The 24496-nt window shown below is 47.0% G+C and overlaps 1 protein-coding gene across 1 annotated transcript in view; it reads right to left on the reverse strand.

Moving 5' to 3' along the window:
• The window catches only part of LOC131592838 (exocyst complex component 4), a 292946-nt gene that overhangs the window by 19190 nt on the left and 249260 nt on the right, over positions 1–24496 (reverse strand). Inside the window, exons 14-17 of the mRNA XM_058864649.1 lie at positions 22899–23077; positions 8628–8769; positions 6660–6838; positions 5259–5418 (exon numbers count right to left, since the gene is read on the reverse strand). Of these exons, the coding sequence (XP_058720632.1) occupies positions 5259–5418; positions 6660–6838; positions 8628–8769; positions 22899–23077 (660 nt within the window). The remainder of the gene's footprint in view (positions 1–5258; positions 5419–6659; positions 6839–8627; positions 8770–22898; positions 23078–24496) is intronic.

Below are 24496 nucleotides of genomic sequence, written 5' to 3' on the forward strand. Positions count from 1 at the left end.
TCCCAGCAGCTGCAGATTCCACTGGGAATGAAATCCAGGGCTGGGTGATTTGCTCTGGGGAGTTTTGATGATCCCATAAAAATGTGGATCTTTGGGATGCAGGGGCAGTGCCCATCTGGGGAAGGGTCCTACAGGGACCCTCTGATCCCCTAAATCCCCCTGGGGAAGCAGAAGGAGGAAGGTGAGGATGAGGGCATCAAGCTGAGGGGTGGTTTTTAATCCTCTGCAATGGGGAGTTTTGGTTAATGCGGTGAAACCACTAATTACAGCTAATTAAACCCGCACTGAGATCAAAGCTCAGTGGAAACTACAGGGGGGAGCAAACAAGGCGGAAAAAGAAAGGGAAGGAAAATACAGATTTTGTTGTATAACTGAGTCTTTAATTGAAAACTAAAGCAGCTTTGCTAATTAAAAGCTGCGAGCCCAAACGAGGACGTGCTCCAGACACAGGAGTCCGGTCTGTGATGGAGACAACACAACTTTCCCACACTGTCAGCAAAGGGAAGCTTTTCCTCCAGAGCCTCTTCTGTCCCTCATCCCCTGAAGGGAAGGGAATTCCTGGGATCCAGACTGTGAAGATTTGGGGATTTTTACCTTTCACAGCTCAGGCTGTGAAGTGGGGGGATTAGAGTGTGCTGGTTCCTCAGCTAATGTGGGGTTTACTCAAACTGAATGATCTTCACCCCAAATTTAGTCCTGCCTTGAGGGCAACCCCAAGGAGAACATCTGAGATACTTCACTCACCCAGAGATGGCAGGAGAGCATCACAGGAGCTCTGCAGAGACTCCTGACTCTGAACAAAGGGATCCAGGTCGGGATTTGCTGGATCTGATGCTCTCCACACACAAATTGAGCTCAAAGATGGCTCTCAGAGGAAGATTCCCTCCATCAGCTCCACCCTCAGGGAACCTGGGCACCCAGGCACAACCATGATATTTATCAGGAGTAAAATCAGACAGAGAAATAAGATTTGGCAGTGAAAAGTCTTCCTCCAGAGCACGGGGATGTTTAACTGCTTCCCTTTCCCTCGGCAGCTCCCAGTAGATGGCAGCAGGTCACTGCTGATTCCTGCAGCAGGGAACAGCAGAAATCTGGGGGATAATGGAACAAAAAACTGCCCAGCCTGCCAGGATAGGAGCCCTGAGTGCCCAGGATCCAAACCTGGCACCGCAGCCCTGCTCCCCAAGCCAGCAGTGATGCAGGGTTTGGGGTGGGTTTGACAAAAGCTCAGCTCCAGCTGCATCCTCCATTCTAAACCCTCCCATCCTCCCCTTTCACAGGATCATGGAATCGTGGAATGCTTTGGGAGAGAAGGGACTTTAAGGATCATCCAGTGCCACCCCCTGCCATGGGCAGGGACATCTTCCACTATCCCAGGGTGCTCCAAACCCGTCCAACCTGGCCTTGGAATAAAGATGGGTTTTGAGTAACGGGAGCATTCCCCAGACCCATTGAGGGGCTGGAGCGTGTCCAGGGACGGGAATGGAGCTGGGAAAGGGTCTGGAGCCCCAGGAGAGGCTGAGGGAGCTGGAAAGGGGCTCAGCCTGGAGAAAAGGGGGATCAGGGGGAATTTCTGGCTCTGCACAACTCCCTGACAGGAGGGGACAGCCGGGGGGGTCGGGCTCTGCTCCCAGGAACAGGGACAGGAGGAGAGGGAACAGCCTCAGGCTGGGCCAGGGGAGCCTGAGGGTGGAGATTGGGAAAATTCCTTCTCCATGAGGGTTGTTAAACATTGGCAGGGGCTGCCCAGGGAGGTTTGGAGCCCCCATCCCTGGAGGTGTCCAAGGTGTCCATCCCTGGATGTGGCACTCGGTGGAGGACAAGGTGGGGGTTGGCCACAGCTTGGACTTGATGGTCTTAGGAATCCTTTCCAACTTCTATGGTGCTGTGAGTCCATGATTTGGGTTTATTGATGGCCAAACCAGCACCAAGTGGAGCTCTGATGGCTTCTCCCCAGCCCATTTCCCCGGGGATCCACCGGCACTGCCAATGTCCCTGCTGTGGGGACACCTCCCAGCCAATGTCCCTGGAAATCTCCCAGCCAATATCCCTGAAAATCTCCCAGCCAATATCCCTGGAAATGTCCTCAACAGCAGGAAAAGATTCCTGCAGGAATCCTGGTCCCTGCAGGAGGAGTGGCCATGGGAACAACTGGAATGGCAGCACAGGGAAAGCTCCAAACGACTCCCAGGTGTGGGGACACCTCTGGATTCCAGAGACAGGGGGGACACTGAGACCCAGGGACAATGACAGCACTGCTCAGAAACCTTCATTTCCGAGGTCACAGTGACACTTGTTAGAGAAAATGTTCCCATTTCATCCCTGCTCTCTCTGTTCCCCTTGCAGCCACCTCAGTTCGCTCTCCAGAACACTCAATTTTAACACTTGTACGACTCAGAAAACGGCGCTTTCTTTCCAGTGATTTTTTATTGAAGGGTGAGTCTGAAGCAGAATCCTCACCCTTTGTGATTACCTCTGATGAAATCTTCATAAAAACCCAGAGAATTTTTGGGTGGGGATAGAGGGAGAGGAGGAAAGAAGGCACAAGGGAAAGGACCTGAGTAGGAATTCAAATCTGAAGCTTTCATTCCTTTCATGCCATAAATCTAATTACGGGTGTGAAACTTTGGAAATTTGGAGGTATTTGGAAGTCATGCTCAGTCCTGGACTTTGCAGCACATTCTTGGATATTCCACAGGGAGAAAATCCTGCTTTTTCCTTAATAAAGCAGTGGAAGCCCCAACAACCTCCTGCATTTCTGCTGGCCTAGATACTGAACACACACAGGAGTGAAAAACCTATTAATATTTGCAGGAAATTTAGCAAATGCTACAAATCCTTTGTGACACCTCAGCAGTCAGAACCAGCCTTTCTCCTGGTGGAAAAAACTCCTCACACCGCTTGGCAATTTAATTTTTTTTTTTCAATGGAAACGTGCTCCGGCTCTGCTCTGTGATGCTCTGCTGAGACTTTCCCTGCCTTGAACTGAGAATCTTAAAGCAAAACTCATTTAAAACACATTTTCCCCCTTGCCATGGGACTCCTCCCAAAGCAGCAAATGCTGCTGTTGTCACCTGTGGGTGACAGAGCTCTGGAAAAATGGGGTTTAAGCAGCAAGAGCCTCACCAGGACCAACAAATGTTACCTGGGTTTGCTGAGAGTCCTCCAGGTGATTTTGGCTTCAGAGGAGAAAGGGCTTCCCCTTCCAGCTTCCCTGGCTGGGATTTCTACTGCCTGAAGTACTGAGCAGAGAAGAAAGGAGATGCCCAGTGTTCTCTGAGGCCTCTAAAAAGCCTTGAAAACCATATGAGAATTGAAAAATAAAAGCAAAATCAAAATCACAACTCTCAGGAAAGCCTTAAAAAATGTTTGGTCCTTTCTCAACTGGTCTGGTCTTTCTTACAAACTGGTTCTCCAACAGGTTCACTTTGAGAAAAGGACCTGTTCCAGAATTCAGATTTAATGCATGGAGAATGATGCACTGATTGTTAATTGTGGCTAATTGCTCCTTGAACCCTCGGTGCCATGGGCACAGAAATATCCAGGCAGGGTTGGGAGTCTCCAGTCCCACCCACGATCCTCCAATTCCCTGGAGAAGCAAAGCAGGGAGGGAATTTATCCCAGGAGGTGCAGGGGGAAGGGAGAGCAGGGGAGGGAGATTTCTCCATCAGCTCTGCCACTGCTCCTGCCCATGGAAAAATCACTTTATCTTGAAAAAGGCAAAAGTGAGAGTTAACCACAGCTCAGAGCATTTACAGATTCCTGCCTGAGCCTTATCACAGAGGTACAAATCACTTTTATCCCAGCCTGATGTTGTTTTATGCCTTCTGGAGGGGAGCTGTTATGTTTATTTAATAGTTTGAGTAGACCTGGGTAGGGTGGAGTCCCTGGGGTGAGGTGAGAACCTTGCTGGGGTGATTGTGAATTCAGGTGAGCAGGGCAGGGCTTGGATGCACCAGAGCCTTGTTTATGTAAAAGGAGAATCTGGGTAATAAGCACTTAAACATTCAGGAGTCATCTGAAGAACTAAAGAATCAAACAGACCAGAGCACGGAATTACGCCCCAAAAGAAAAGAGGGAAGTGATGAAGCTGTGAAAGCAAGAAAAGAAATGTTGCTGGATTGATTTGATGGGAAGAAATCTGCACAAAGCTGATGTGGGAGGGTGGGGATCAGACTCTTCCCCCAAGGAAAAAGGGACAGGACACAAGGAAGTGCCAGAGGAGGCTAGGGTTGGATATCAGGAAAATTCTTTCACCACAGGATGGTCATTTAAGAAAAAAGATTAAATTTGGGATGGTTATTCCTTGCAGTTTCTAGTGGATCTTTCTCCCTCCCCCTCCTGCAGGCCTCAGCATTCGCAGCTTCCTGGTGCCAATGCTGATTGAAGAACTGGATTCAAGAATGATCCATCCCCAGATGAGATCCCAAATAAATGAGGCACCCAGTCTCCCTCCTCATCCAGGGAGCTCGAACTCCCCTCCTAATTCAGCCTCCAACAGCAGTGGCCAAGTGATGGCACCAAGTTTTCCCAGTGTTTGTGGTGGGTCAGGTCCAAGTTCCACACAAACCTCTCTCATTTGACCCCATTCCTTCATTCCCAAGTTCCAGACCTTTCCTTTGGCTGCTCCAGGGCCCAGCTGCTGCTCCAGAGGATCAGCTGAGGAGCCAGCCCCAAGTCCAGGGGCCACAGCCACTGCTCAGGGCTTGCCCTCTCCTATCTGCTCATCCCTCAGTCCTCCCTGAGTGAAGAAATCCCAAAATGTGGGAGAGGTTTGCAGGGGGTCTGTCACACCCGGTTTTGGGTTTATTTTGAGGGAGATGTCCCTTCAAGCCAACCTGGATCTGGTGACCCTGAGCCTTCAACAAACCAAAACATTTCTCACCTGAAAAGAAATCCAAGCCCCAGTTTAATCTTGTTTAAGTTTTACCCTCTACCTTTGGCAGCTTTTCCCTGCCTGGGTTTTGGTTTTGGAGAAGCGCCAAGCTCAGACACTTTGGTTGGGACTTCACATCAGCCTCAACTGATCCACATTTGGACTTGATGACCTTGGAGATCTTCCCAAACCTTAATAATCCTCCCAATTCTATGATCCCACATCCCTCTGAATGTTGTGCAACCAAAGGAAAGCCAAAATTGCCACCTCCACCTCCGCTTGTTGAACTTGACGCTCGTCTGGCCACCTGAGGCTTTTGGAAGGAGCCACCTCTGCTCCTGTGGGCACCAGAAGAGTGACAGAGCCCGAGGTTTGTGCTCACCTGGCGAAGTCCAGGTCAGCCTCACGGGACATGGTGATGTTGGTCAGGTTTTGCTGCAGGATGAAGATGTTCCTGCACATTTTCTTGATGCCGGACTCGCTGATGCGCTTGAAGTAGTGGGCGCCGTTGATGAGGATGCAGGAGATGAGGTGGCCCAAACCTGCAAAGGGGAAGGGATTTAGTGCCAATAATTCGTGGTAAAACCCCCAAAATGAGCACTGTTAAGTGGTGCATGTCAGCTGGATCAAGGGATAACTGGATTTTACCTGGAAACCCTCAGTGATCTTCATGGTGCAGTTTAGGACTTTCCACCTCTTTAGTAAAAACACAAAAGTGCCCCAAAACTCAGAGCTGTGTTATCACAACCACTGATTTTTAATCAGGCTTTGCATAATGTCCCATCCAGTCCCTCTCCCTGTCTGGGCAGAGCAATGGGTCACTGCAGCTCCTGTAAAACCACAGGATTTTAATCTGCTATCCAGGGTGGTGTTTTCCCTGTTCTCCCTGGATGATTCAGTCTCCAGGAGCAGGAATGAGCTGTATTTCAATTCCCCTGATGCACAACCCATCTCTGATCAGTCCTGAACAGTTTCCTGTGTCTGAAGGAGGTCAGAAGGACACAGCTGGGGTTAAGGGACACAGGCACCCCCAAAACCATGCACCCACTCGTGTCACATTACAAAGAGCAGAAACCCAGCCTGATTTACACTGCACAGCTCTGGGCAAGCCCAGAGGCCAATTAAAAGTCTAAATTAAGGATTTAATTAATGTACAGGGAGCCAGTGCGGGGCATCTGTAAATCTCAGACCCAGGTTTAAGAGGTGCCTGCGATTAAGGAGGACCCTGGGTATGAATTTAAACTTCAACAGGATGTGAATGGTCCCCGTGGCTCTGTGTGGAGTCATTTCCCTCTTCTCGAACAAACAGGGAATCACAGAATCCCGGGATGGTTCAGGTGGGAAGGGACCTCAAAGCCCATCCAGTGCCACCCCTGCCATGGCAGGGACACCTCCCACTGTCACAGGCTGCTCCAAGCCCCAGTGTCCAGCCTGGACTTGGACATTCCAAGGATCCAGGGGCTCCTCTGGGAATTCCATCCCAGCCAGGAATTCCTTCCCCAGATCCCATCCATCCCTGCCCTCTGGCAGTGGAAGCCATTCCCTGTGTCCTGTCCCTCCAGGCCTTGTCCCCAGTCCCTCTCCAGCTCTCCTGGAGCCCCTCCAGGCCCTGGAATGTGCTGGAAGCTCTCCCTGGATCCTTCCCTTCTCCAGGGGAACATTCCCAGCTCTCCCAGCCGGTCAAACCCCACCTCAGTCTGCTTCACCCCCGAAAGGAATCCCGTGGAGCTTTGGGATGAGAATGGAAAACCCTTTATTGAGGAAGGATTGGGAAGCACCAGACCTTCAAAGATGTACTGGAACTTGTGCTGCTGCAGGCTGGCACTCATGGCCTCCTCGATGGCGCTGATGTCCTTGTTGAGCCGCACCACCAGCGGGTCGTAGTCCATGCTCTCCACGTTGGCCACGATGGCGTAATTCCCTTGTTTGGCCAGAGGGATCAGGTAGTGGAAACAGTGAACCCTGTGAGGCACAAGAGAGAAACAAACAAAAAAAAATTAAAATATTTTAAGATATCTGTGGGATACAAAGTGTTTTTTCCCCTTCCTCACGCTGGTAGAAAAATAACTTTAGGAGGTGGGTGGTGATGTCTGTGTTAAAGGCATCCTCCTCTTGTCATTGTCCCACCTTCAGGGATGGATCCAACAGATCCTTGGTGACAGATCTGATCACCATCATCCCAATGAATCTTCCCAAAAATTCCCCATCTTCACATACAACATCAGTCCTCCAACAAAAACTCCTTCCATGAAAACCTCATAAAAATTGATAACTGGCAGGACCAGCGAGCCAGGGTCCATGGAATGACTGTTAAAATTCCAAAATTGTGCCTATTCCCAAGCATTTCACACTATTTCACATATTCACACACAGGCACCAGGGGGACTGGGATTGTTCTCTGCTACTGCAGGTGGTTGGAAATGCAGAGTGAGGGATCCAGGGAAGCTCCCACCCCACTGGGATTTTCCTGATGTCAGCACCTCTCCTCAATCCCTTCCACCCTTTGGACATGGGGACGTGGTTTGGTGAATCCACAGCTCCAAACTCGGCTCCTGTTGGATGCACTGGAGGAGCTGGGCAATGCTCTGCTCTGAATTACAGCAGAGTTTATCCCTGAATTCCATTTTAGGGATTTTTGCTTAACCCAAGCCTGATGAAAAGCCACAGAGGCCAGAAACCCATCCCATGAGTCCAGGTTACCTCAGGCATCACCTCCTGTTACAGCCCAGCTGGAAAACTGCTCCATTTCCATATTTCCACCACCTTTTCCTCAAACCCTCCCAAGCCCAGCAGGTGATGGATGGCAGGATGAAGGAGTGCTGACAAGAATTAATGTGAATTATTTTTTCAGAGCTCCACACTGACTCCAGCAGAGCACACGGGGACGCGACATGGCTTGGGATGTGTCACCGAAGAACAAACTGATGATCCATCAAATCTCTGACATTCCCCTTCTATTTGATGCCTCAGAGCAAAGGGAAGCAATGAAAATACACCTGGCCTAAACAGTTCCCCAGGGAAAAATGTTTTCCCAGCCCTGGGGTGGGCAGCTGGAAGCCCGAAGAAAGGGATTTGCTGCCTTTGATCTTTGCATGTGAAAGGCAGAGACTTCATGGAATTATCCAGCCCTTGAAAAAAATCCAGCTGGTCCCCCAGTTCCTGTTTGAAAAAGCAGGAGGAGAAGCTCCTATTTGCAATCCCCAAAACCACAACCAAACTGTGGAGACACCTGTTAGACCATGAAAACACCATTGTGTTGTTTTGGAAGCACAAAGTCCCTGAAAATCACATTTTTCCTGGTCTCTGAACCATAATCATGGAATCACAGAGCAGGTGGGTTGGAGGGACCTGCAAGATCATCCAGTGCCACCCCTGCCATGGGCAGGGACACCTTCCACCATCCCAGGATGCTCCAAGCCCCATCCAACCTGGCCTTGGACACTTCCAGGGATCCAGGGACAGCCCCAGCTTCTCTGGGAAACTCCAGGTAAGACCTCACCACACCCACATTAAGGGATTTCTTCCTAAATTCTCTTTTAGTTAAGATACAAACCTCCCTAAGAAATTCCACTTTCGGTTTCCTGCCTCCATCCCTCGTTTGGCCACCCATGATTTGGTGACCTGGCATTTTTGGACTAACTTTTGATGTTGCCATGGACAAGTTTATTTGTCTCCTCTGGATTGTCTGGAGGTCATCTTCACCTGCAGCCTCCCAAGATCCCCCTCCATCCCCAAATCCCAGATTTTTTACCTGACTTCCAAGTGCAGCACCAGCAGGCAGCGATCAGCCATCTCCTGGAAGGACCTGGCCAGCTCACTCAGGTTCTGCAGGATCTGCTCGGATGCAGGAAGGTGTTCCAGGCTGGCATGGCTGTCCTGGCCTGGGGACATGGCTAGCAAGAGAAAAGAGCGACATTTGGGACATTCTCCATCCCATCCAGAGCCTCCTGTGTGCTCCCATCCCACCTCTGATTCAGGGGTGGATCAAGGAACAAAGTTCTCCTGCAGTGGATTGAACTCCCAAGTGGATCTGAGGGGTTTCATCACCACCAGGTTGATTTTCCTGGGAAGAGATTGCTCTGGGGTGAGAATTCCTGTGGCTGCAGAGTCCAGGAGCGTTTATCTTGCTCTGCTGGGAGGGAGGAGCTGCTTGGGAGCCAAGGCACCCACAGGTAAGAGGGTCCTTTTTGGTCACCTCAGCTGAGTCCCCATCCCTTCTTTTGGTTTTGTTCCTTAACTGCAGATCCTGGGCAGTAAAAAGCAATTAAACCACAGCAAACACCCAGGAGCTGCTCATGGATCATTTCCTTCCCACTGAGAACTCCTTGAAAAAGCTCCTGGAATTTTATCCCAGCCATGAGTGAAGGTCTAACTCCATAACTTCATCCCTTGTGGCAGTAAAAAGCAAATTAAACCACAGCAAACACCCATGAGCTGCTCATGGATCGTATCCTTCCCACTGAGAACTCCTTGAAAAAGCTCCTGGAATTTTATCCCAGCCACCAGAGCAGCTCCAGCTCCATAACTTCATCCCTTGTATTTTACCCCAGGGCCTGAGCCCTGACCATCCTGCAGAAGCAGCTCCTGACAAGAGGAACCCTCTGTTATCCCACATTCCACCCTAATCTGAGGAAGTGCATCCCAAATATCCAAGTTCAAGGCCTCATGCCAGCAGCATTTTGGAGCTGAGATCCTGTCTGGGGTGATCAGCAGAGGTTGAAATCAGGCTGCCCTGAAACACTTGAATTAAATAACGCGATTTCCAAGAGATCTCCTGGATCTCCAAGTTCCATTCCCCCAATCCTTGTGTCCTGTGGCTTCAAGTAGAGATTCCTGTGCCATATAAAAGATTTCTACCCTTGCTGCCTCTTCCAAAACACTTCTGTAACAGGGAAGGTAAAGTTTGGGATCAAATTTCCTGTTTAACATTCATTGATATTTTGTATTTGCTTCTTTATACAGCAACATTATTTTTTCCGTCACGGAGTTCTCCATCTCTTTGTTGAATCATGGAAAGATTTTCTCCAGGCTGAGAAAGCTTTCCCAGCTCTCTCAGCTGCTCCAGACCCTTCCCAGATCCAACCCAACCCTGCACAGGAAGGATCTGTGCATTCCCAAGGAGCTGCTGACAATCAGCTTCCATTTTTGAGTGATGCTGATTTAAGGAAACGTGACTTTTGTACTCCCTGCTTTGGGAGTGGAACTTTGGATTACACACTAAAAATAATCAGCCTAAAATGAAACACATGTACTTGTGTATGTAATACATGATCCAGTCTGAGAAGATTAAAAAATCATAGTGAGGAGATAAAAACCCCAAATTTTTATTTTTTTTGGTGCAAAACAAAGCAGAGTTGAACAGACAAGAGGGAACTGTACAATTATGTGTGGAAATCATGGAAGTAGATGGCCTTTGATGCCCAGGGAAGCTGTGGCTGCCCCTGGATCCCTGGAAGTGTCCAAGGTCTGGCTGGACAGGGCTTGGAGCACCCTGGGACAGTGGAAGGTGTCCCTGCCCATGGCAGGGGTTGGAATGAGGTGATCCCTGAGGTCCCTTCCAACCCAACCCATTCCATGAATTAACTCCATGGATTAACCTCTCTCAGCATCTCCTGAGATCACAGCAAAATTCATTAAGTCATTTTTTTGAATCAAGGAACACTGAGAAATTCCCAGCCTGGCAAATACTGCTGGAAATAATGAACTGGCCTGGAGTGTGTAAGAGGAACAAAAAGGGAAATGAGGGTGACAATCCAGGCTGGGAATGACGAGGATTCATCCCCCTGAGACTCCTGCCAGCCCCTCTCTGCTCACTGAGCTCTGTCCCACAAAGAAAATTAAATTTCCAGTGAGGGGTGAGGGTCTTATTTACACAACCTCTAATTCCAGATTATCCCAGGACTCTCAGGAGGTGCCTGGGGAGAGCTGTTTGTCCTCCAAGTGACACCAGAGGGTGGCAGGACTTCAGCTCAGGGTCAGCTCTAGGGACAATTATCTGGTGACAGGACAAAGCAGAAAACCCCACCTTTACCATGCAGAAAAAAAACTTTTTTCTTTTTTTTTTTTCCATTTTTTTAGCCTCAAATCCTCCATTTGGAGAAGTTTTTTATCCTCCTGGAGATGCACTTGGTGCAGGAATCATCTCTCTTTAGCAGAGCCAGCTCTCTCCGGAGATGCCACCCTGGAAGTGCTGGAGATGGATGGAGCCATCACCCGAAAAGCAGGAGTCAGCTCCTTCCTGCTGCAGGGAGATGCACACACCATTTTTCTCCTCTCCACAATTCATTTGCAGCACTTTAAGTGAAGCTGTAATTATATTTGTCAGTGGAGATAAGGGGAGGAGGGAGATGGGCACAATCTGCTCCCTGTTTAAAGCACTGAAATCCTTCTGGGTGTTCAGAGCCCCCCCTGGCAGGGAGGAGGCTCAGGTGAGATTCTTTTGGGGGGGTGAATCTGAATTTCTCCTGTGTGTTTTTGCTTTTAAAGGAAACCTTTCAGAGCCCATCAATTTTCCTTTCTTCTCTGGACATCCAGAAGAGAAAATCCCATTCCTTTAAGTCTCACTCCAGATAGTTTTACTCCATCATTCTTGGCAGCATGAAGCCAACAAATGAGCTGGAGCAGCAAAAAATAATCAGAGCCTAAATTATTAAAGGGCTTTGAGTAAAAAATGCCATTTGGAGCTGGATGTGGAGTTGGGCAGTTCTTTGGGCAAAGGCTGAACCTTCCTGTGGCTGTGGACACACCACACTCTGAAAAAGGGAGGGATCTCAGACTGCTAAAATGCTGGGAAAAGGGAAAAAAAATAATCTGGAATGCTGGAAAAACAGATCAGCCATCAAATTCTTCTTCCCCTTCTCCTTCCTAACCCATCTCCACCCAGCTGAACATGAGCCCACCTGGCCACCAAAACACCCTGGCCGATGTTCTGCTCCACTGGCCTTTATCATCCTGGATAATTAATTCACAGATTCATTTGCCCGAGGTGAATTTTCCATGCTGCTGGATAAAAGTCCCAGTTTTGTTTGGGATTTCTCCTCCCTGGCTGAAATCACAGCCCAGTCCTCTCCTTCTGAGGAAAAGAAACGTTTCATTCTGGCAAAGCTGAGAGAAATAAACTCAGCACAGGCTTTGTCACCCAGGATTTCAGTGGCTCTGCGGTGCCTCCTGACAGAATCGATGGATGCAGATTGCCAGGCCTCTGGAATATTCAACAAAACCCCTGGAGCTGCTCAGGTGTGAGCAGAGTGACCACTGACACATCCGAGTGCTTGAACAGCAAAAGGAGCAAAATCGATCCAAGGAGACAAACTCTGCACCCTGAGCCTGAGGAAGGAACCCCCAAAACGCTGAGGATTTGCACAGCAGTCCCTAATTTGCTTTATGGGGGAAAGGAAAGGCTCACAGAGCCATTTTACAGCTCTGCTGGGGGAAAAAATCCCTCTTCTTTAGGAGAGAGATGCAGCAAGAAACTCCTGATGAATTTAAGGACCAGTTCGCAGCTCCTCAAATTTGAATTTCTTCCTCCCTTCCTCTCCAGAAGAGGTAACTCAAAAAAAAAAAATAGGAAAAAGGGAATTTGTCATGGGGTAGCTGCTGGATTAAGCCTTTAGAGAGTCAGGGTTAATTCTTCTCTCTGCTGGAGACTTTCCTGGGGATCTCAGGCACCACTTTCTGCGCTTGAGTTCCCAGCAGGTAAAACCTGGATAATGTGTTTTTATCCATCACTGCCATTCCAGCTGACTCAGTTCTCCCTCTCTCCCGTTCCCACAGCTTTTAGCACCACGAGGAGATGATGCCACAAGGACACAAAATCGCTGCTGAAATACCTTCATAAAGGAGAATATCTGGTATTTAAAGGAAAAAAGTTTTGGGTGAAGCTGGGCAGAATTAGAGATGTGATGGTTTTTTAAAGGAGTAGGGTGTGAACACCAGATCCAACATCGAGGACTTATTTCAGCAGGATTCCTGCTGGGAAAAATCTGACTTCTACACGCAAAAAATCATGAAAAAATTAGTACTTTTTTAATATTTCATAATTTAAAAGCCACCTCTGTGGTTTTTTTATGGTCAGTCACTCTGGGACCCAGCAAGGGAAAGGTGCTGCTGGTGAGGAAATCTTTGTGAGGGGACAGGAATGTCACCAAGGTCACCATGCCCCACCAAAAGGTGACTCCAAGGTACAGATCAGTCACTGCCTTCTCCTAAATTTGGGAGTTCCAGCTTTCTAGGAAAGGACTGGAATGAGCCATGAAAGCTGGAGCTGGATTTTGATGCTCCCACAGTTCACAGGATTCATTTCAGAGCGATGGGAATTCAGAAAGCAAGGCTGGATTTTGGGGTTGGCACCTTCCCTCTGCTTCTCTGAGGTGTGAATATTTGGGCCTCTCAGATATGAACAGATATTTCAAATATTCACCCAGATATTGCTGCTTTTTACCAAAATTCTTCTCTTTTGTAGGGTTTAAATCCAGGGAAATAAAACACTCAGAGGAATGATTTCCCCCAAGGCTTCCAAGATCATGGAATGGATTTTGGAAATGGAACCAAGAATGATGGAAGGGAACTTTAAAGGCCATCAGTCCAACCTTCAGCATATCTGGCACCTCACACCTGGATTTGGGATCTCAGCTGTCTAAATTGTCTAAATTCCCAGCATTTTACTGGGAATTCAGCTTTTACTGGGATCAACAGCAAGGGCACTCACTGGTGCCAACAGGACAAAGTTACTCTTGTAGGACAAACAGAATTGAAGAGGAAACGAGCTCAGGGAGAGCTGCTCATTAATAAATCTCCAAGCAAATTCCCACTAATGAGCCCTGTTTTCTCAGAGAAAAATCAGGGCTGTGGTGGAGGAATCTTAAAGAAGGGATTTCCCCTTGTAAATCTCGAGGTTCTGACAGGGAAGAACTGCAAGGAAAAATAAAAAAAAAATAAGTAAGAGAGAAAGAAAAGCAAAAAGAAAAGAGAAGGGCTGGCACTGAGAATTTCATCCCGAGGCCTCTGTGTCCTTAAAATCCAAGTGTGGGAGAAGGGACAAAGCTGGGAAAAAAGCATCCTGACCTTTTAGAGGTGGGAAGGAAGAGCTGCAGCCCCCATCAGCTGGGTAAACACTAATGATGAGCAGAGCCCAGACTGTCACCGGTGATAAAGAGAAGCCTAAACACTCTATTAGTTTTTCATTTGGGGAATTAATGTTTTTTACGGCGTGTGTACACTCGGCCCTTAATGAATTGTCTCGTTAGCGCTGCCTGCGGAGCTCCTCCGCTGCCTGGGCATAAATTTCCCCAGGAAATTAGCGCTTTAAAAAAGGCAATAATTCCTCCAAAAAAAATGTGGTTTGTTTTCTGGTTTTCTGCAAAGATGCAGCTTTGGGAAAAATAAAAAAAGAAAGGATTATTTGGAGGGGGGGAGAGGAACCTGTTAAATAAAATAGAGGGGCAACATAAATGTGTGAGGAGGTTTGAGCTCCATCCTACAACTCCTGGAAGGTTTGGTTGATCCACATTTTTCTTTAAACACTGGAAAAGGCTTGAAAATCACCCAAAAACAATTGGTTTATAAAAAATCCTCCAAAGATCAGGCGTTTTTCACTAAAAAACTGGGTTTTTTTTCACGGAAGGAAGCAAAAGTGTGAAGGGAGAATTAAGAGCAGGATCCTAACACAGAATTAGGAAGAGTTGATTGCACTATGGAAGGATTCCCTAAAAAGTTCAGGATTTGCTGTTCCAGAGCTCCTCAGCTGGGAAAAGTCCTCTGCGTTAATTTTTTTCTGTTTTCAGTCATTTATGATGTAACTTTCCCAGAACTTGCCCTTCTCAGAATTATTATTTCCTGGGCTGAATTCTATTATCTCAGAAGTGACTTGATTTTTAAAAGTCCTTTCAGCTTCTTCTGAGTTCTGGGAAGGATTTTTATTTTTTTTAATTTTTTTTTCCTGTTTGGTGTTTCCCAATGTGCTTCAACAAATTTTCCTTTAAAACAGGGAAGATCACAGATGAATGGAGACACTTCCATCTACAGCAAACCAAAAACTCACCCCAACTTCTCCTCAGAGTCCTCCAGAATCCTGAGCTGGACCTTCCCAAAAAAACACCCTCAAAACCTCCCTGCAGGATTTCTCTGGGTCTGAGAGGGATGGATTTGCAAAAGAACCTTAAATCTCTCAGTCTGTTGGGCTTAGTGGAAGAGAAAGGAATAAAATTCCTGAAGTTAGTCACGGTCCTGATGCCCAGCAGTAAAAGTATAATGAAAATAAATACATTCAGTATTTATATATGAAATACATTCAGTAAAAAATAAAAATAAATACAGTGAAACAGATCCTGAGCAATCATTTTTTCTGACAATTATAGATAAAAGTGGGGTTTTTTGAGGGCTGTTTGTTTAACAGATGGGTTTGCAAAGCAAGAGGAGCAGCCCACAGGTCTGGAAGGCAAAGAATGAAAGAATTTTGTCCAAGGGAATCCAGAGGAAGGTGGGAATGGGAACATCCATGGGAATGATGAAGAGTTTTCAAATCCGGGGTGAAGAACGGGATAGAAAAAGGGACAAGCACCAGGATGATCAGACTCAGCCCGATTTCTCCACAATTCCTGGTTATTTAAGAGCCATTCCCCCAAATCCCAGAGGAATTTAAGTGCTGGTGAGATCAGAGTGACCCAAGGGTGTCCTCAAACCCTGGCTGGGATTTTGAGTCCCCACCCCATAATTTTGACAATTCTTTTTCCCCTTTCAGAGCAGGGCAAAGTGTCACCTCTGTCACTCCGAGGAGGAGCAGGGAGGACTTTCTGCTCTCCATCTCTGCCATCAGGGAATGATTTTCTCCAGGAAGAGATAAAAGGACTTTAATGGGATGAACCAACTGGACTGGCCAGCAGGCTCCTTGGAGCCATTCCCATAAAACCCCGATTTCCTGGCATTACTCAAGCAGGATCCTGGCTGTAAAACAGTTTGAAAGCTTTGCTAATTAGGTCACTTATTTACATGACAATCCCCTGCGTTTAGGGCTGGTGGGTGGGAGGAAGGAAAGACGGAATGAGAGTAATTAGCGTGATGATGATGGTGAGTTAAGTGCTGACCCCAGGGCACCCGATCGATCCCGGCACAGATTCCCGGTGTTGTCTCCCACAACAAACCATAAATGAGCAGCCAGGGTAGGGAAACAAAGTCTCCTTTCCTCATCCCATTAAATACTTGATGGAAAGCGCTGAGGCTGGGGAATGCTGCAATCCATGGGAAAAGCTTCACTGCAGACATTCCAGAAGTTAAAAAAAAAAAGCTCTCAAGGCACCAGGAAATCACTTTGATGGAAAACCAGGAGTTTTTAGGTGACTGGTGACTGTGTGGTTTCAATCCCTGAGCTCCAGCAAAGTGGAGCCATTTTTAAGGGAAGAAATTTTCGTGCCAAAATTCTAAAATAAACCAAAATAATCCTCATGCTCAGGTGAATCAAACCAGGCATTTTTTCTCTGTGAAGTTCCCTGATGGTCTTGAAGGTGTTTTAACACTTTTCTAGCCGAGTTTCTCCATGGTTTTAGTCCTCCAGAAGTCAACTCAGCCTAGAGGGACGCAGCTGGACTCTTGTTCTCTGCCTGAATTGCTCTGCTCAGCTCTTGCCTGTAGAATCCTGGAATGGTTTGGGTTGGAAGGGACCTTCCAATCCCATGGGACACCTCCTGCTATCCCAGGTTACTCCAAGCCCCAATGTCCAACCTGGCCTTGGACATTCCAGGGATCCAGGGGCTGCTCTGGGAATTCCAGCCCAGCCAGGAATTCCTTCCCCAGATCCCATCCATCCCTGCCCTGTGGCAGTGGAAGCCATTCCCTGTGTCCTGTCCCTCCAGGCCTTGTCCCCAGTCCCTCTCCAGCTCTCCTGGAGCCCCTTTAGGCCCTGGAATGTGCTGGAAGCTCTCCCAGATGTTTGCAGCAGCTTTGCAAAGTCTGAGTCCATTTGTAGTTCTACCAAAGCTATAAATGGTGATTAATTAGCATTAATTAATAATTATAATAATTATTAATAATAAAATAATTGATACTAAAATAATAACATTAAAACAATAATAATAAATAATAAAAATAAAATAATAATTAATTACTTGATCACCCTTGCTTTTGTTTGGACTTGGCAGATCCCGTTTCACTCTGGGTGAGGCTTGTGGAGCTCCCTGTCCTTGCTCAAGGGTATTCCCACCTGGGAAAGCCAGGAGAACCAGGCAGGGACCTCGTTCCTCCATTGAACACCACCCCAAGCTCGCTGTGTGGTTTGGAGCAGCCTGTGGAGAACACTGGGAATCTCTGAGCATCCCAGAGCAGGAACAGGCTGAGCTCTGGGATGGACAGAAACATCTGTGGACATGAGGCCAAGCAGATAAAATGCCCAGGAAGAGCTTTTCCTTCTTTTCCTCTGCTCCTCCTCAGAACCAACAAGATCTGAGTGACTTTGTCCAGCACCAGCAGCTCCCAGGCCGGGTTAATTCCTGCACCCAGGAATTAAAGCATCCACAGGGGCACAGCAGGTTGGGATGGCCACAAAAAGGAGGTGGGGCAGCTGGCCAGGATTTGTGCTCTTCCAGAAGAGCCCCAACCACTCAGGCAGTGGGAAAGAGGAAATATTGGAAAATAAGGCTATTTATGAAGCTTAAATAAAAAGCTGTCGTTTAGATTAAGTCATATTTGAAGCAGCAGATATTCACCAAATAAAGCACTCAAGATTTACCTTATTAATTTAATGGCAGATGGTTTGCATTTGGTGGAAATGTGCAGCTTTTTCTGGTTTAGACAGAAATTTACTTTTGTTGGCAATAACAAAGCCACAGCATTCACCAAGTCCTTCGCCTGCCCCACGGCAGGCCCGTGTTGGTCATCTTTAATCTGGCTTTTAAATAAGGTTCTCTATTAATATATCTTTTAAAAAAAAATCTATTCCCCATGAGCAATCAATACAGCAAGATGTGCTACAAGTTCAGTGACAGGGGAAAAAAAAAAATAAGAAATCAGCTGCAGCTTGAGAGAAATAGAGCCCCATTTAAGAGCTGAATTCAGTCCATTAGTGGGTTAAACACAAAGCCCTGCCTGAGCTCAGCACTGCTGGGTGGCCTGACTGAGAAATGAGAGGCAGCAATTTCCCCTCCACGCCAGGCCTGATTTCCATTTGTGCTGAAACCCCTCTGCATCACTCTGGAGGGGCCTTAAAGTGACTTTAAATGACAGCTCCCTGTGGCAGAAAGGGTTCCAGTGTCCATTTTAAAGTCATCATTCCAGGAATGGGGCAGGATGCTCCCTCTCCACCATCAAAGGCCATTCCAGGCTCAGGGAAGCAAAGGAGAGGCTGATGATCCTCTCGGGGCAAAGTGGCCCAGGATGGTCTTGATGCTCTAATGGCCCTCAGTGAGCTTGGAAAAGCATTTTGAGATCCATGGCTGGAAAATGAGATGCAAATGCTCAGTGTTATCGTTAATAAAGCCAGGTAGTGGCAGAGAAACTCAGGATTTTAGGAAAAAGCTGTAGCAAACCTCAATTTTTCCTCCCCTGCTTTTGAATGAAGTTGTAGCTCACCCAAACTGGGACTGTGGGGAAGCACTGCAGAGCAAAAAGTGAAAACATCTTCCAAACCCCCTCAGAATTTGGGGTGAACAGGAGAAAATATCAGCTGAGGACATGAGATAAAGCAGTGAAGAGGCCAAATGGCCTCAGGATCTGCTCCTGAAGAGATTTTCTCTTTGTGAGGAGGTCCCTCCTCAGGCTGGTGGCTGTTTTTCCAGTTAGAAATGGAAATACATTCAAATGCTGCTCTTCATCAGGGATGACCCAGACAAGGCCCACACACAGAAGGTGAACATGAAACATGGAGCAAATAAAGATTTCTCCGCATGAAGGGGCTGAGGGAAGAGCAGCCTCTGAGCTGTGGCAGCCATGGATACACGGTACAAATGCAAAAAGTTTAATTCCAAGAAACCTTCTGGAAGAGAAAGACAATTCTGGTTTATCTGAGATGGAGGAGAGCTCAGAGCCTAAAGGGGCTCCAGGAGAGCTGGAGAGGGACTGGGGACAAGGCCTGGAGGGACAGGACACAGGGAATGGCTTCCACTGCCAGAGGGCAGGGATGGATGGGATCTGGGGAAGGAATTCCTGGCTGGGCTGGAATTCCCAGAGCAGCCCCTGGATCCTTGGAATGTCCAAGGCCAGGCTGGACAGGGCTTGGAGCAGCCTGGGACAGTGGGAGGTGTCCCTGCCATGGCAGGGGTGTCACTGGATGGGCTTTGAGGTCACTTCCCACCCAAACCATTTAATTCCATGACAAAGCAATTCCAAACTCCGAGTTTAAACCTTTCAGTCATTCCCTGGTGGTCACAACAATCCAAAGCCACAAGGTGCCAAGGGCAGCTGAATTTAAAAGGCAGCTCCAACTCCAGAAGCCAACAACTCATCTTCATCCTCCTCCCTGCACACAGCAAGCAATGGTCTTAAAAATGTTAAAAATCATCAAAAAGGTTGTCCAACTCTGTCTTATTACTAGACTTTTATATTTGGGTTCTTTTTCCCTTTGAACTGAAGATTGATGAGAGGGTGGCGGTTTTTTCTTCCCGTTAGGTCTCAGTTGTTTATTTTTTTCTTATCAGCATTACAAGGTACAAGGAGCTGTGTGCGCTATGATAGAAAAGGGGTAAAATGGCTAACAAAGATCCTCTTCAAGGTCTTTTATATGTCCATTTACCCAATTAACAGATGCCAACCAAGCTATTTTTCTTAGTGACCCAATGACCCAACACCTGTGTGCTGCACTGCGGCATTTTCTACCCAATCACTTATTACTACCCAAAAACCCCTAGGAGAAGAACATGAAGAAGAAAGAAGAAGGACAAGGGACAACACCCTAAATCCTCCATCTTGTCTTTGGCTCTCTAAACTACTTTAAACTTTAAACCTCAACCCATTCACCCAGTGATTCAAGAAGCTTTCTAATTTACACATTTACATTTTCAATCTTTTCTGCTTAACTCTACCTGTTGTCTCCATGGTGCTATGCAAAACTCAGTGCTTTTTTGGGTGTCAGAGTTAGGCATTACAGATAAAGGTATATACCTTGCATCTCTGACCCCAACACAACTCATTCATGGCTCATAATTATTCCTTCTCTAAAATATTCAGGGAACCTCAGAAGCTTCACAAAGGAAAAGGATGAGGTTGTGTTCTGTCTGCAGCTGACAAAGCACAGAAGATGAGGAGGGGAAACCTGACTTCCATTTTCCTATGAAACCCCTTTAAAATTGACTCGACTTCCTCAGCGAATTCACCTTCAGCCAGCAACTTTAATCCTTAAACGGTTATTGTTAAAAAGGAGTTTTTATTCCCTCAAAAGACAAGAGCAGAAGGAAATGACTTTGTCATATCTGACTGGTTCGGGAAACACAAAATCCAATTCTGAAGGGGAGCAGATAAGGGCAGAGCCATGGAAGAGCCATCAGCTCAGCAAACACCAAATAATGAACAGTGCAGAGGTTGCCCAGCGTGATAAAACTCTCCATTAGCACGGCTGGGTTTAAATGAGGGATAATTGTGGCACGTCCGCAGCCAAAGATTATTGAATTTTTATCTCAGGGAAGGGGACTTTGACAGCCTCACCCCAAAGCCACCAGCAGGGTCAGGGCCTCTTTTTAACATTTCCCAAAATCAGACTTGCCCAGCTCCATCTTGTGCTTTCTGGGTGTTCAGAGCTGTGCCTATAAATTCCCTGTTTGTATCCAAGGAAAAACCCCTGCCTTCTCCCAGGGCCACCACCTCTACTCATGGGCTTCTTGGCATTCAGGAATTTCTGGAGTTACACCAAAAATTCAGGTCCTGATCACTCACTGAACACTTGGGTGATGCCCTGAGTGGGACCAGGATTGAATCTCAAGTTGTTGGGGCAGAAAAGAGAAACAATCAAAGGATGAAAAGTTCATTTATAAACACGAGGTCAGGACAGCCTCTGTCACTTCCTACTGCTGGCCCCTTCTTCCCCTTGCTCCAGACACTCCTGGCATTTGTGTACAGACATTTTAGGATGAAGTTATTACAAAGGAAGATGAATTTTTATTGTCAGGAGGATGCTGCCAAGTGAAATATTACATTTTGTGCTTTTATGTTTATTCACCACTGCGTGGAACGTCCTCTCCGAGGCCTGAAAGTCGCGCTCGTGCCCTTTAATATCTGGAAAATATTGATTTATTAAAAAACCTGAGTTTCAACCAGACCTGAAATTATAAATGATGTTTTATTTTAACAGCTCTGACTGTTAGAACATAAATCCTCCAGCTCTCCTAGTAACTAAATAAATATTTGGCTACTGAACTTTGATAGCATTTCCCACTGGGTTTTGTTTAATTTTGTTATTTGTTTAGACTTCTCTAAAGCGAGAACAGAGCAAGTGTTGTCACCCAGGTATTGAGAAGTCAAGGTCTGGGTTACAGGAATATTAAAGCTACCTGGAGTAATTAGGGTTTTAATTGTTAACTGATTGTATAACATTAATTATCCTTCTGGATCCAAAGGATCTGATCATGGAAAGCTGAGTGAGGAGTTTAAAGTCCTGCTCTAGAGCAGAATTAGAAGCCATAGGATGGATTTCAGTCACCCAGAGAGGCTCTGCTGCCAAGGGACAATGATTTAATGGACATAAAACACTGTGACTTTATTCAGCACCAGCAAATTTCCCTCATGAATTCCCAAAAAAAAAAAAGTCTGAGCTGATTTTCAATTCCCAACTCCCAGGAGAGCTCAGCTGCCCACAGTCCTGGGCATCTCCAGGATTCTGCTCCCAATTTCCAAACCAAACTGCAGAAATTCCCTCTATCCTCACCACATTCCCCTGAGTCCCGGGATCCCCTCGAGCTCTGTGGAATTTTTATTCCGTGCTTTTGTTTTTCCAGCTCCTCAGATGTTTCCTTGCACACCCTGAGACAGCAGGGGATGTTCAGTATTTGTAAAACACACAGGTTTTAATTCCAGGGATCCTGGGCAGGAGGAAGAGCTCAAACCAAGACAAAGGCAACCTCACCAGGGTGACAGACATTTGAGGATGAAGTTATTACAAAGGAAGGTGAACTTTTATTGTCAGGAGGATGCTGCCAAGTGAAATATTATATTTTGTGTTTTTATGTTTATCCACCACTGCGTGGAACATCCTCTCTGAGGCCTGAAAGTCACGCTGGTGCCCTTTAATATTTGGAAAATATTGAATTTTGGGAATCTTGGCAGGTGAGACCCAACCTCTGGTCCTGGGCTGAGATGGTGACAGAGCTGTGGGTGATTCCTCATGAATTAATGGCAGTGGAGAGGTTTCTCTGGGAAGCAGCAGAGCTGAGGTCAGTCCATGCCAAGCTTTTTGTGGATGGGCCTCTGAGCAGGCCCCACCGACTGCAGTGAGGAGAGAAACCACACTAATCACATCCCCAGCCCTTTCCAGCCAGCCAGAAATCTCTGTTCCTGAGGGGAGGAGTGAGAGCTGAATCCCAGGAGAATGAAATGGGTGATGCCCATTTCAGGCAGGAGCAGCGCTGGGCTCTCCTGGCACCTCACTTCACCCAGGGTGACACCAGGGATACACCCAGGGGGATCTTCCTCATTAAATCCCCTCCAATTGCTCCTGGAATTTCTAACCACATCTCCTTTTAAATATTCCAGTCTCCCTTGGGATTTCTAACACAGGTCTCTTTTTAAATGTTCAGCGGCCTGGTGATGCTTCGATGCTCTGGAGCAGGTGAAACCTGCCTGGCACTGCTTCCTACTCCTGGGAATGCCATCAGCAGGCACTGCTGGGAAGCTCCAGGGCTGAAAGACTTTTCCAGGTTGGAAGTGATATTCCTGGGGCCCTCCCATGGTGCCCCCATGAGGAACAAAGAGACGAAACCGCTTCGCTCTCTGCTTCCCTCTGACATAAACCTGCTTGGGAAGCGGGAACAAAAGGTGCTCATTCCTGCTAAAATCCAGTATTTCTGCTGTTCCCATCCCCGGGCAGAGGTTTCCCATGGAAATTACTCACTCTGGGATGCTGAGAGGCTGGAGAAAGCTGCCTTGGTGCGTCCTGCCAGCCACTCCAGGCTCTCATGCAGGTTGGCCAAGGCCTTGAGGTCGCTGACGTCCCGCAGGATCTCCTGCTGCGGGATCAGTTTGTCTCCCAAATTCCCAATCAGAACTTCGGATTCTTTGCCAAAAGCAGCCCTGGAATGGAAAGCAAAGCCCCCTCAGGAACGTGGGATCAGGGATAGCAGGAGGAGGCCTCAGTTACACCTCAGGGAAGCTCAACCCAGCCCTTGCGGGACCATCCCAGGGATGTTTTCTGAGGGAATTCCAGAGAAAAACCCAGGGAGGTCTTTCCCATCCTTCTCCTTGCAATTGCAATCCTGGAATCCCACCTCACTCCTCAGAATTCCAAACTCCCACCCCTCCTCACCCCACAGGGAATTCACACCTTGAAGGTGCTTCCAGTGTCTCCCTGGGATTTCCATAAATAACACTTTTCCATCTTTCCCTGGAAATCAGCTCTTGCAATCCCCGACTGACTTATTTTTCCCCACATCCATTTAAACAAGTTCCTGGTGAAACCCCAATGGCTGATCATGACAGATAAATGATTTGAATATCATTAATTATTTGAATGCCAAGGAGATCCCACCTGGTGAAAAATAATGACCAAGAGAAACGTGTTTAACCCAAAAAAGCTGGAAAAAATATTTTCCATCCAGATTTAGCTTTCCCAATCCTTGTCTCCATGAAGAAGAATGTTTGGTTGCTTCCCAGGAGTATTCCCATGTCAAATATTCTCATTTTGCAGGTAAAAGAGGAGACTCCACATGACTTTTTTGGCATCAGTAGAATGGAAAAAAATCAGGACACAGCTCCTACATCCAATTCCAAGAGCTCCCAGCTGAACCCGGATGGATTCATTGCCAGGCTCAAAGTGAGGCACATTTCCCCTGCTCCTCAGCACAATTTTTCCATCATTAACTGCTCTTTTGTTGGGAATTTGAATTCCACTTCCATCCAACTCTGCAAATCTCCACGTCCTGCCATCAGCTCTTTTCTGAGCTCACCATGAGGAAGCACTGCTGAGCAGAAGAGCTCCAAGGAGAGCAACAAAATCACCCCAATATTGGCACTTTCTGGTCAGTCTGAGCGGTTTTGTTGCCAGACTTTATCCCCAGATTTGTGGGAATTCACTGGCACTTGAGAAAAAATAAAACAAAGCAAAAAAATCCCCCAATCCTGAAATGGTTTTAAATTGCTCAGCTGGATTAATTAAAGGCAAAAAACCCAAAAATAGCCTCCCTTAAAAAGAACTTTTTGAGATTATCAGTGCCATTTGTAGGATTAATGAAACTGGAGATTCTTCATGTATTAGGGGTCAGAATTTATGTAATCCTCAAAAATAACCCCCAAACTGAGCCCAAATCCTCCAAAACTCCTTTGCCTTCCTGAGACAAGCCAAAACAGAAGGAAACTTCTGGGATATGGAAGGAAGACCCAGGTACTGATTCAGTTTTACACCCCTGAGGTGAAACTTGTGATAATAACAGGATTTATTCATTTGTGCTTGGGATGAGGCAGATTTTCCTGGGGGAAAATGTCTAAAAACCCCTT

Source organism: Poecile atricapillus, chromosome Z, assembly GCF_030490865.1.
Source record: "Poecile atricapillus isolate bPoeAtr1 chromosome Z, bPoeAtr1.hap1, whole genome shotgun sequence".
NCBI lineage: Eukaryota > Metazoa > Chordata > Aves > Passeriformes > Paridae > Poecile > Poecile atricapillus.